Raw genomic sequence first — 13338 nt, forward strand, 5'->3', positions numbered from 1 at the left:
ATGGATTGGATCTCGCCATCAGGCATTCTCCCATCCTCGCACCAGTCACCCCGTGGACGCAACGGCAACACTGTACAAGGATGAGCTTGGTGCTGCAACCAGGCTGCAGACTGCTACAAGTGAATAGTGCAGGTGGTGTTGGATGTTGCAAGGCAACCACTGGTGTGCTTCTATCTGCTGCAAAAGAGGACCGCTGCTGCAGGAGCCAACAATCAACAGTGCTGTGAGGCCAATGCTCTGTATGCCTTGAAACCTGAGGAGAGGGTCTAACACTACTTGGAGAAGAAGATTGAGGATGGTGCTAGACTGAACGCGGAAAATGGCCGCAAGGCAAAGAAGGCTGCTGCAAAGGAAGCCTCGGTGTTGCCATGGCGGAGTTCAAACAAGCAGCCGAGCGTGCGAGAGGAAGAAGATTACACAAGTTGCATCAAACAGCTGCGAAGTCCACTGATTTTAACACACCTACAGCCAGCTGACAGCTAACGCTGGCAATGATGCATCAACATATATGGATAAATGAGGATTCAGTAACTGGCATTGAAATACAAATCCACCCGGTTTGGAAGCACAAAGGACAAACAAACAACATCTAAAGAAACAAGCTGAAACATAGTATAACTTCAATATTAATCATATCTTACTATGCCACAGAAATACAAAATGACGCCATCCTATGTGCTCTTCAAAAAATGTACTCGCATAGAAACACCAAAACCATCAGCAATGTAGTGCTTTCCGGTCGCAAAAACTAACAAAGTTCAAACATAGCAACTTTAATCAAATATCCCTAGATACTACTAACCATGGTCAAGATAGATACATATCCATGTGTAACCATTGCATAAGCATGACTACACAAAGAGTAGTATCTGAAAGCAGTTGAAGCATTCCTACTGCCTATTAGAAGCTCTATACAATAATGGTAAACACACAACTCCTAGTGATATGCTGATAGCACCTCCCTACAATAATGGGAAACACAACTCCTAGTGATATGCTGATAGCACCTTGCATAGATAATCTTACCTCTCACAAGCACCGCTGTTACTATATATTCTGTGTAATTCACTATAAATAATGGTAAAAGAACTTAGTTGTTAAGTATAGCATTGTCAGAGGGCTCATAGCTTAGTTATTATCAGATATGTTCTAACTTCTTTTCTTAATCAGATGTACTTGACACATTTTCATGATTATTTTAAGAATCATTCAAATGCATATGTAGTCCAAATTGAAATACCTAAAACGTCTTATGATAGTGAACAGAGGGACCAAGGGAGTGCTAGCTAAGAAACAAACATTGAACTCCTGACTGTGTTGGCCACTCTGCAATCACATGAAACGCCTTACTGAACAATCAAAAAGTCGAAAACACACTACAACAGGGCAATGGCAATGGTTAGCAGTATTGATTTGATTTCAGTTGGGGTCCACAACTCAAATCAAATCAATACACAAGAAATGGATTTAATCAATAGGTGAACAGGCAGGGCCCCAAAATTGAATTGTCATATGTACTCATCTTTCATCATTTCATTACATATAAAGTACAGCAAGCAAACCCTTACCAAACCACCTCAACTCACGCCCCTGAGGTCACACATAACCAAGCCCCTTCAAATCGATCACACATAAGGAAATTAGACCTTGTTCAAACAAGTATCAGCACTAGCTACTAAAGGAACATTTTATCTGTAGCAAACCATATACATTAAAATACTTATCTAATGACAGGTATCAGCACTAAAAACAACAAAAACATCCAAATCCCAATTGTTCAGAAAACTAAACATCCAGACAGAATACCTAATTGAGTGAGAAATAGGGCATGCACAAAGGAATTACAAATGGCAAACGGGTCATTAATAAATCAAGGTACTGGTACAACTACAACAGGTCAATCCCCTACCAAGCAAAAGGAAAAAATCCTGCCTATCAAAGTTGGGGCATCTAATTGTATAACAGTGAATCAACCTACACAAAAGCTACCATATGGAAGATCAAATTGTTCAGGATACTAGGCAAGTCACCCAGGAATTACACTTGCCTACAACAGGTATTCTACACAAACCACAAACCACAATTCCCAACCAAGCAACCAGCTAACAATCCTACACCCAAATGAACTTAAAGCCAAACAGCTACACAAGAAATTCATTCAAAATGCATGTAGGTAACCATATTAGGGTAATTTAGGATTTCAACTGGTCAGGCCATTTCAACTCAGGCAAAATACAGAGCTTAAGCAGGATAAAAGCGGTTCCATAATCAGCAAAATATGATGGTATCCCAGGTAGGCTACAAGCAGTAAATAATAATATCTTTCAACACAAGCAAAATCTTAAAACTGGCATCGCGGAGTCACATATGCTTGCAAAAACAACAAGACGTCATAAACCCTAGGTACCCTAGACCCTTCTCCCGTCGGCAGCAACGGGGTGTCATCGCCGTCATCCCCGGCTTAGAATCCGAGCTTGGTGCGGCGCCAGTGCCTGCGCTTGGCGTTGTACCTGAGACAGCAACGAAACAGCTTAGGGGCGCCGCCTCCTCTCCATAGATCCATTACTAACCGGGGGTGAAAGATGATGGCGGCGGAAGGTACCTGATGGTGTTGTCGGTCCTCATGCGGATCCAGTAGGGGATGGGGCGGTTCTGGCGCTGCTTCTTGGCCAGCTTCTGCTTGATCCGGAAGGTCTTGTGCGACGGCTGCGGCGGATTGGAGGCGACGGGTCAGCGGGGATCCATGGAGGAGGGAACACGGGGAGAGGAATCGAAGCAGATGGGAGAGAGATTCGGGGGAGAGTGAACGGAGATGCGTACCATCGTGGCGGCGGAGACGGAGGCGGCTGCGGCGGCGGCGCGAGGAAACCCTTGGATCGGAGGAAGGGGAAATGGAAGGCGTGAGGGCTTATATAGTGGAGAGCAGTGCCGTATGGGCCTAATGGGCTCGGCTAGTTTCCTTGGAATGAAATAGATCGGCGGGCTGACTACTGCTGGTGGGCCTTTCTGTCAAACATACAGAACTGGACTTTCATGGGCTCGTAACGTGTCTGTACTCTTTCCAAGACAGACATCAAAGACTGGGCTTTAATGGGCTCATAATTTACATCTCTGACTCCGTCCTCCCTCACAATAACGACCTCCTCTAACCCTGAAAAAAACGATTTCTTCTGTTTCCGAGTTCCAAATACATGCGCATGTACTCCTCAGTACACACTTTTGTGTTTCAGAGAAGTTTCAGACATTAAGTGTTAATTTTTCAAATCTGTGTTGGCATAAAAACAGGTGGATATGCAACGAGGGTTGTACTAAAATATAAATTTGGTTGGATTGTATACAAACTATTAAATGATAGTAGTACTGATATGCAGAGTCTCTTGGATGCCAGTTTAGTAAAACGAGGAGAGTCTAAAGGGTACCAACCCTTTACCTAAAAGGCAGTCAAGAATTGGAGAGTCAATGGTTCTAAAAAAATCTGAGAGGAGCTCCCAAAAAACTCCCCTCTTATCCCTACTTATTTTTTACTAAAAAAACCCTACCTATTGTCGTAACTTGATCCTTCCCGATAGATGTTGTTGTTTTGATCCCGAGCTCATGTGATGTCCGGTGAACAGTAAAATTTGAAAAAGAAATTCTGAACTTTTATATGTGAACCATTGACAAATGTATCACAGCTTCCAAAAATTCATCACCAGATGACATTAATGGAAAATGTGGCTAAAAAACAAAATTGATGCTCCACATTTGGGAGCATTGAATTTTTTTTTTTGCCATGTCTTCCACGAACGTCATTTCATAATAAAATTTTACAATCTATCAAAACATTGCAAATGTTTCACACAACAAAAATTTAGAATTTTTTGAATTGTTTTTCATTTTTAATTGTTCACCCGAGCTCACATGAGCTCAGGATTAGAACAACACTCTCGCTTCCCAATCCACTTCCCAAAACCATAAACAATGGCGGGAGAACATTTCATCCTTGTGACCCTGTTAAAAAATTCATCTGGTTAACTAGTTAACTTGCTGATTAATCCCTACTCGTAGTCGTAGGATCACCGAGTAGCCGATAAACTAGTAAATCGTCCGGTTAATGGATTAACTTGCCAATTAGCCTATTGGTCCCCTACTCGCCAGCCAACCGAGTAGCTACCAGTTAACGATTTCCTCAACAATGTCTATGACCGCCTCCATCCCCACCGCCGACCGACCGTGATCTGCGTCGGTCCTGCCTCGCCTCCCGCTTTCTCAGCTGCTCGCCAATGCACACGATCGCTCCCAGCAATGCCTCTTGTCCCGCCTTGCCAGCAGTTGCTACACGCTTTCCCTAGCCATACCCTGCGCTGGTGTCCCTACCCCTTCTCTTCTCGAAGGTGACGCCCATAGGGCAGCCATGGATTTCAACCTTTGCACAGAGGCAACTCCAAGTGGCGGATCTCGGCCCCGACACTGCTCCCCGAGGTGCGGATCCCGACAAGGAGGAGTCGAGCCGGCGGTAGTCGGCCGATAGCAGCCATAAACACGGTTTGGGGTGGGGAATTATTTTGCAGACTAGATGATGCCCCGCACGTTGTTGCGGGAATGTTTACAATATTTCAATGAGATTTTGATTATATGGAACATGAATTCTTGAAACAATAGTTTCTGAAAGTATATAAGAACACAATAAAATGGAAATTTACATGCATGCATGTTGTAGTGGATTTTTAATATGCATAGTTGCATGTTGAGGTGGGTTTTTTCTTATGCATGTTGAATGATGAGGTGGCATGCTTGCATGTTGAGAGAAATATCTTAATGGGGGCTAGCTATTTAGATATAGAAGATTTGGGTGACTTTGAAGAGCTGCACTTGTTATTGTGTGTAGAAAAATATTGAGAGTTAATATATTGTGGATAGGCTAGTTCCTACCCTCCAAATTTCAATGCCATCAATTTTTTGAGAGGTTCATAGGGAGGTCGCTCAGAGAGATGCTCCTAATAAGGTGTATTTTTGGAGACAGTGTGGTTATCAGCAGTCAATGGTCAAAGCTAGCGAATAAGCCCAAAGATCACAAACTTTCTTGTCGCCATGCGTGAGTCACCAGCATCACGTCTCCTGGGCAACAGACAACATGAGGAGGGAGCGCCAATCAGAGAGCTCAGAGACGAGAGATCGCCTCTGGCTTAGGCTGGTTGTAATGATAGTATCATAGCTAATATCATGCATGCCAACTAGGCAATTTTGATGAGGTGTCATATCATTAAATGAAGAAAGAGATGGTGAAGTATTATATCATGATACCGTATCATAATAAATGATATGTTACTTTGTGTCATGTATGGTAATAAATAGAGTACTACATGATACTGATATATGATACTATGCATTAGGAAGGTAGTATCATATACTAGTATCATATGCATGATACTAATATGTGATGCCCCTCATTACAACCAGCCTTATATTTTTGTTATAGTCTTGCTGATTAGGATGCATGCATGCATGCATGGCAATCGAGCTCCTCTGGAATCTTATTGGCCACCATACCAACGTCTTACCAGTATGGGCGTCGATCATGGCCACATGGGCGTTCTAGATGCTGTCCTGCTAGCTAATCATAGGAAACGGCTTAAGAAACTAGCGATGTTCCAGGGAAGTTCATGTGCGGACTCGAGGCCGATCGACACCTGGAAATGCCCTTGTCTGCATTGCACGACCGAACCCGACCGGTCCACCTGCGAAAATAGGTCAAAATTGTTTTCTTACGATCGGTTGATTGATTGATTGATTTGTTCTAGCAATTAAGCAGGGCTAAGATACCATCAAAGATCTCGATTTGTATTATGATGATCCTGAGTATATATGGTACTGGTTATTACGATCTTATATATTCTTCAGAAATCAAGTAGTTTAAGTTCATGGTCCTATACAGAAAAGAAAGATGCTTAGATTACAATCTTTTTCGCTCGAGAAAACTGGATCGATCGAACCTTGATTAAAATCATGTTCCTAACAACCATGAAACAAACACATGTACTGCATATCACCTAACATCATGCATGCCCACTTGCCACTTGGAGGGGAACATTGCACTACTTGCATCAGGATTTGCACTGCACATATACGATGCTGTGTGCCGACAAGTTGCGTGGCTTGAGGGAGATTGATTAATCTGGCCATGCATCTGGTCTGAGCTAGTTGCTGATCATCGTACTATCAAATGGGACATCGGATCGCCGTGTCCCGATCGCAGGATCCATGCATGAAACGCGGATCACAAGTGTTATAAGCAATGGCGAACCACATGCAATTGCATGATTAACTTTGAACACCTGGTTTCAGCCGAGCAAGGCAGAGAAACAAAAGTATCATTAGTTGGATGATCAAGCTGATTAAACTAAGTTGTATATTTGTCTATATCTCTTCATTTAGGCAAACGAGAGTATTCTTCTACAGTTTTGCCAGGTCTCAGTCCATCAAGATGTTTATTATGTCTCAATCGATTAAAAAAAAGTACTCTGCACTTGCAACTAGGTCCATGATTAATTGCAGAGAAACAAAAGTATGATTAATTGCATTTTTCTAAACCGTCCGAGACTTAGAAAATCTCGGTCCATGTCCATCGAAAAATAGATGAGCCCCCATTTTTAAGACACACGCCCCGGCTAACTAGTAAAAATAAGTTGTAATATACATTCCTGCAAAGATACTCCTTTGTCGGACATATAAGAACCAAACGGCCCCTACTTGGTAGGGGCCTTTTGGGAGGCACATGAGACCCTTAAGAGTGATTGAACCGTCTTATTCTCGATGAGTTGTGGGGTGGGGCGGGGGGGGGGCAAATCCTCATTATCTAACCTGATATCAAACAAACAAACGGTAGTAATATGAAGATCAATTTAGATACCTGAATACCAATTCACATAGTAATTAACCAAAAAATATGAAGATGCATCGAAGAATCGATGAGAAGAATTTAAGCTGTTGGAAGGGCAAGCTTATGTTCTGGTCGGTTAATTCTTATAATTTTGTGTTAACGAGTATGCTGAGTTCCTACCCATCTTCTTGAGAATCCCGTGATGGGACAAGGAAATAGCCCTAGAGGCATGTGTACCAGATCTATTGTATACCCTACACTGATTTTGGCAAGGGAAGTACAATAGTGATCTAGAAGTAGATCACTGGACAGCGGTCAAAATTATCCTTAGTGGAATAAGGATATGTTTCTCGATTATGGAGGTGACAAAAAGGTTCGCCGTAAAGGGTTACGTCGATGCAAGTTTTGACACTGATCTGGATGACTCTAAGTCTCAATCTAGATACATATTGAAAGTGGGAGCAATTAGTTAGAGTAGCTCCGTGCAGAGCATTGTTGACATAGAAATTTGCAAAATGCTTACGGATCTGAATGTGACAGACCCGTTGACTAAAATTATCTCACAAGCAAAACATGATCACACCTTAGTACTCTTTGGGTGTTAATCACATAGTGATGTGAACTAGATTACTGACTCTAGTAAACCCTTTGGGTGTTGATCACATATCGATGTGAACTATGGGTGTTAATCACATGGTGATGTGAACTATTGCTGTTAAATCACATGGCGATGTGAACTAGATTATCGATTCTAGTGCAAGTGGGAGACTGAAGGAAATATGCCCTAGAGGAAATAATAAAGTTATTATTTATTTCCTTATATCATAATAAATGTTTATTATTCATGCTAGAATTGTATTAACCGGAAACATAATACATGTGTGAATACATAGACAAACTGAGTGTCACTAGTATGCCTCTACTTGACTAGCTCGTTAATCAAAGATGGTTATGTTTCCTAACCATGAACAAAGAGTTGTTATTTGATTAACGGGATCACATCATTAGGTGAATGATCTGATTGACATGACCCATTCCATTAGCTTAGCACCCGATCGTTTAGTATGTTGCTATTGCTTTCTTCATGACTTATACATGTTCCTATGACTATGAGATTATGCAACTCCCGTTTGCCGGAGGAACACTTTGTGTGCTACCAAACGTCACAACGTAAATGGGTGATTATAAAGGTGCTCTACAGGTGTCTCCAAAGGTAGATGTTGGGTTGGCGTATTTCGAGATTAGGATTTGTCACTCCGATTGTCGGAGAGGTATCTCTAGGCCCTCTCGGTAATGCACATCACATAAGCCTTGCAAGCATTGCAACTAATGAGTTAGTTGCGAGATGATGTATTACGTAACGAGTAAAGAGACTTGCCGGTAACGAGATTGAACTAGGTCTTGGATACCGACGATCGAATCTCGGGCAAGTAACATACCGATGACAAAGGGAACAACGTATGTTGTTATGCGGTCTGACCGATAAAGATCTTCGTAGAATATGTAGGAGCCAATATGGGCATCCAGGTCCCGCTATTGGTTATTGACAAGAGATGTGTCTCGGTCATGTCTACATAGTTCTCGAACCCGTAGGGTCCGCACGCTTAGACGTTCGTTGACGATATAGTACTATGAGTTATGTATGTTGGTGACCGAATGTTGTTCGGAGTTTTGGATAAGATCACAGATATGACGAGGAACTCCGGAATGGTCCGGAAGTAAAGATTGATATGTGGATAGTAGTGTTTGATCTCCGGAAGGGTTCCGGAATTCACCAGAAGTGATTCCGGATGTTTCCCGAAATGTTTGGGCACGAGAACACTTTATCTGGGCCAAAGGGGAAAGCCCACGAAGTTTTTGGAAAGCGCAAAAGAAGTTTTGCGGAAGCCAGACGCCAGGGTCCCTGGCGTCTGGGCCCAGACGCCGGGAACCCTGGCGTCTGGCCCTGGAGTCCGAGAAGGACTCTTGCCTTTCGGGTGAAACCGACTTTGTGGAGGCTTTTACTCCAAGTTTCGACCCCAAGGCTCAACATATAAATAGAGGGGTAGGGCTAGCACCCAAGACAGATCAAGAAACACCAAGCCGTGTGCCGGCAACCCCGTCCTCTCTAGTTTATCCTCCGTCATAGTTTTCGTAGTGCTTAGGCGAAGCCCTGCGGAGATTGTTCTTCACCAACACCGTCACCACGCCGTCGTGCTACCGGAACTCATCTACTACTTCGCCCCTCTTGCTGGATTGAGAAGGCGAGGACATCACCGAGCCGAACGTGTGCAGAACTCGGAGGTGCCATGCTTTCGGTACTTGGATCGATCGGACGTGAAGACGTACGACTACATCAACCGCGTTGATATAACGCTTCCGCTTCGGTCTACGAGGGTACGTAGACAACACTCTCCCCTCTCGTTGCTATGCATCACCATGATCTTGCGTGTGCATAGGAATTTTTTTGAAATTACTACGTTCCCCAACAGTGGCATCCGAGCCTAGGTTTTTATGGTTTGATGTTATATGCACGAGTAGAACACAAGTGAGTTCTGGGCGATATAAGTCATACTGCCTACCAGCATGTCATACTTTGGTTCGGCGGTATTGTTGGATGAAGCGGCCCGGACCGACATTACGTGTACGCTTACGCGAGACTGGTTCTACAACCGTGCTTTGCACACAGGTGGCTGGCGGGTGTCAGTTTCTCCAATTTTAGTTGAACCGAGTGTGGCTACACCCGGTCCTTGCGAAGGTTAAAACGGCATCAACTTGACAAACTATCGTTGTGGTTTTGATGCGTAGGTAAGATTGGTTCTTGCTTAAGCCCGTAGCAGCCACGTAAAACTTGCAACAACAAAGTAGAGGACGTCTAACTTGTTTTTGCAGGGCATGTTGTGATGTGATATGGTCAAGACATGATGCTAAATTTTATTGTATGAGATGATCATGTTTTGTAACCGAGTTATCGGCAACTGGCAGGAGCCATATGGTTGTCGCTTTATTGTATGCAATGCAATCGCCCTGTAATGCTTTACTTTATCACTAAGCGGTAGCGATAGTCGTAGAAGCATAAGATTGGCGAGACGACAACAATGCTACGATGGAGATCAAGGTGTCGCGCCGGTGACGATGGTGATCATGACGGTGCTTCGGAGATGGAGATCACAAGCACAAGATGATGATGGCCATATCATATCACTTATATTGATTGCATGTGATGTTTATATTTTATGCATCTTATCTTGCTTTGATTGACGGTAGCATTATAAGATGATCTCTCACTAATTATCAAGAAGTGTTCTCCCTGAGTATGCACCGTTGCGAAAGTTCTTCGTGCTGAGACACCACGTGATGATCGGGTGTGATAGGCTCTACGTTCAAATACAACGGGTGCAAAACAGTTGCACACGCGGAATACTCAGGTTATACTTGACGAGCCAAGCATATACAGATATGGCCTCGGAACACGGAGACCGAAAGGTCGAGCGTGAATCATATAGTAGATATGATCAACATAGTGATGTTCACCAATGAAACTACTCCATCTCACGTGATGATCGGACATGGTTTAGTTGATTTGGATCACGTGATCACTTAGAGGATTAGAGGGATGTCTATCTAAGTGGGAGTTCTTAAGTAATATGATTAAATTGAACTTAAATTTATCATGAACTTAGTCCTGGTAGTATTTTGCAAATTATGTTGTAGATCAATAGCTCGCGTTGTTGCTTCCCTGTGTTTATTTTGATATGTTCCTAGAGAAAATTGTGTTGAAAGATGTTAGTAGCAATGATGCGGATTGGATCCGTGATCTGAGGTTTATCCTCATTGCTGCACAGAAAAATTATGTCCTTGATGCACCGCTAGGTGACAGACCTATTGCAGGAGCAGATGCAGACGTTATGAACGTTTGGCTAGCTCAATATGATGATTACTTGATAGTTTAGTGCACCATGCTTAATGGCTTAGAACCGGGACTTCAAAAACGTTTTGAACGTCATGGACCATATGAGATGTTCCAGGAGTTGAAGTTAATATTTCAAGTAAATACCCGAGTTGAGAGATATGAAGTCTCCAACAAGTTCTATAGCTAAAAGATGGAGAAGAATCGCTCAACTAGTGAGCATGTGCTCAGATTGTCTGGGTACTACAATCGCTTGAATCAAGTGGAAGTTAATCTTTCAGATAAGATAGTGATTGACAGAATTCTCTAGTCACCATCACCAAATTAGTAGAACTTCGTGATGAACTATAATATGCAAGGGATAACGGAAACAATTCCCAAGCTCTTCGTGATGCTAAAATCGACAAAGGTAGAAATCAAGAAAAACATCAAGTGTTGATGGTAGACAAGACCACTAGTTTCAAGAAAAGGGCAAAGGGAAGAAGGGGAACTTCAAGAAGAACGGCAAGCGAGTTGCTGCTCAAGTGAAGAAGCCCAAGTCTGGACCTAAACCTGAGACTAAGTGCTTTTGCTGCAAAGCGACTGGTCACTGGAAGCGGAACTACCCCAAGTATTTGGCGGATAAGAAGGATGGCAAAGTGAACAAAGGTATATTGGATATACATGTTATTGATGTGTGCTTTACTAGTGTTTATAGCAACCCCTCGGTATTTGATACTAGTTCAGTTGCTAAGAGTAGTAACTCGAAACAGGAGTTGCAGAATAAACAGAGACTAGTCAAGGGTGAAGTGACGATGTGTGTTGGAAGTAGTTCCAAGATTGATATGATCATCATCGCACACTCCACTATACTTTCGGGATTAGTGTTGAACCTAAATAAGTGTTATTTGGTGTTTGCGTTGAGCATGAATATGATTTGATCATGTTTATTGCAATACGGTTATTCATTTAAGTAAAAGAATAAATTGTTGTTTTGTTTACATGAATAAAACCTTATATGGTTACACACCCAATGAAAATGGTTCGTTGGATCTCGATCATAGTGATACACATATTCATAATATTGAAACCAAAAGATGCAAAGTTAATAATGATAGTGCAACTTATTTGTGGCACTGCCGTTTAGGTCATATTGGTGTAAAGCGCATGAAGAAACTCCATGCTGATGGGCTTATGAAATCACTTGATTATGAATCACTTGATGCTTGCGAACCATGCCTCATGGGCAAGATGACTAAGACTCCGTTCTCCGGAGCGAGCAACTGACTTATTGGAAATAATACATACTGATGTATGCGGTCCGATGAGTGTTAAGGCTCACGGCAAGTATCGTTATTTTCTGAACTTCACAGATGATTTGAGCAGATATGGATATATCTACTTGATGAAACATAAGTCTGAAACATTTGAAAAGTTCAAAGAATTTCAGAGTGAAGTGGAAAATCATCGTGACAAGAAAATAAAGTTTCTACGATCTGATCGCGGAGACAAATATTTGAGTTACGAGTTTGGTCTTCAGTTAAAAACAATGTGAAATAGTTTCACTACTCACGCCACCTGGAACACCACAATGTAATGGTGTGTCCGAACGTCATAACCGTATTTTATTAGATATGGTGCGACCTATGATGTTTCTTACCGATTTACCACTATCGTTTTGGGGTTATGCATTAAAGACAGCTGCATTCACGTTTAAAAGGGCACCATCTAAGTCCGTTGAGACAACACAATCTGAACTGTGGTTTGGCAAGAAACCAAAGTTGTCGTTTCTTAAAGTTTGGGATTGTGATGCTTATATGAAAAGGTTTCATCCTGATAAGCTCAAAACCAAATTGGAGAAATATGTCTTCATAGGATACCCAAAGGAAACTGTTGGGTACACCTTCTATCACAGATCCGAAGGCAAGACATTCGTTGCTAAGAATGGATCCTTTCCAGGGAAGAAGTTTCTCTCGAAAGAAGTGAGTGGGAGGAAAGTAGAAAACTTGATAAGGTAATTGTACCTTCTCCCTTATTGGAAAGTAGTTCATCACAAAAAATCTGTTCTTGTGACTACTACACCAATTAGTGAGGAAGCTAATGATGATGATCATGTAACTTCAGATCAAGTTACTACCGAATCTCGTAGGTAAACCAGAGTGAGATCCGCACCAGAGTGGTACGGTAATCCTGTTCTGGAGGTCATGTTACTTGACCATGACGAACCTACGAACTATGAGGAAGCGATGATGAGCGCAGATTCCGCGAAATGGTTTGAGGCCATGAAATCTGAGATATGATCCATGTATGAGAACAAAGTTTGGACTTTGATTGACTTGCCCGATGATCGGCAAGCAATTGAGAATAAATGGATCTTCAAGAGGAAGACGGACGCTGATAGTAGTGTTACTATCTACAAAGTTAGAATTGTCGCAAAAGGTTTTCGACAAGTTCAAGGTGTTGACTACGATGAGAGCTTCTCACTCGTATCTATGCTTAAGTCTGTCCGAATCATGTTAGCAATTGTCGCATTTTATGAAATCCGGCAAATGGATAAACAAAACTACATTCCTTAATGGATTTAAAGAAGAGTTGTATATGATGCAACCAG

At 42.3% G+C, this 13338-nt stretch overlaps 1 protein-coding gene across 1 annotated transcript; it reads right to left on the bottom strand.

The window, feature by feature from the left end:
- Positions 1-2241: 2241 nt before the first annotated feature.
- Positions 2242-2925, bottom strand: LOC125524779 (60S ribosomal protein L39). Its single transcript, XM_048689808.1, has 3 exons — positions 2821-2925; positions 2603-2706; positions 2242-2510 (listed from the first exon to the last, which is right to left on the bottom strand). Exons 1-3 carry the CDS (start codon positions 2821-2823, stop codon positions 2462-2464), a joined length of 156 nt encoding a protein of 51 aa, XP_048545765.1. The 5' UTR covers positions 2824-2925; the 3' UTR covers positions 2242-2461.
- Between the last annotated feature and the right edge of the window lie 10413 nt (positions 2926-13338).

This window comes from Triticum urartu, chromosome 7, assembly GCF_003073215.2.
Source record: "Triticum urartu cultivar G1812 chromosome 7, Tu2.1, whole genome shotgun sequence".
In the NCBI taxonomy this organism is placed as follows: domain Eukaryota; kingdom Viridiplantae; phylum Streptophyta; class Magnoliopsida; order Poales; family Poaceae; genus Triticum; species Triticum urartu.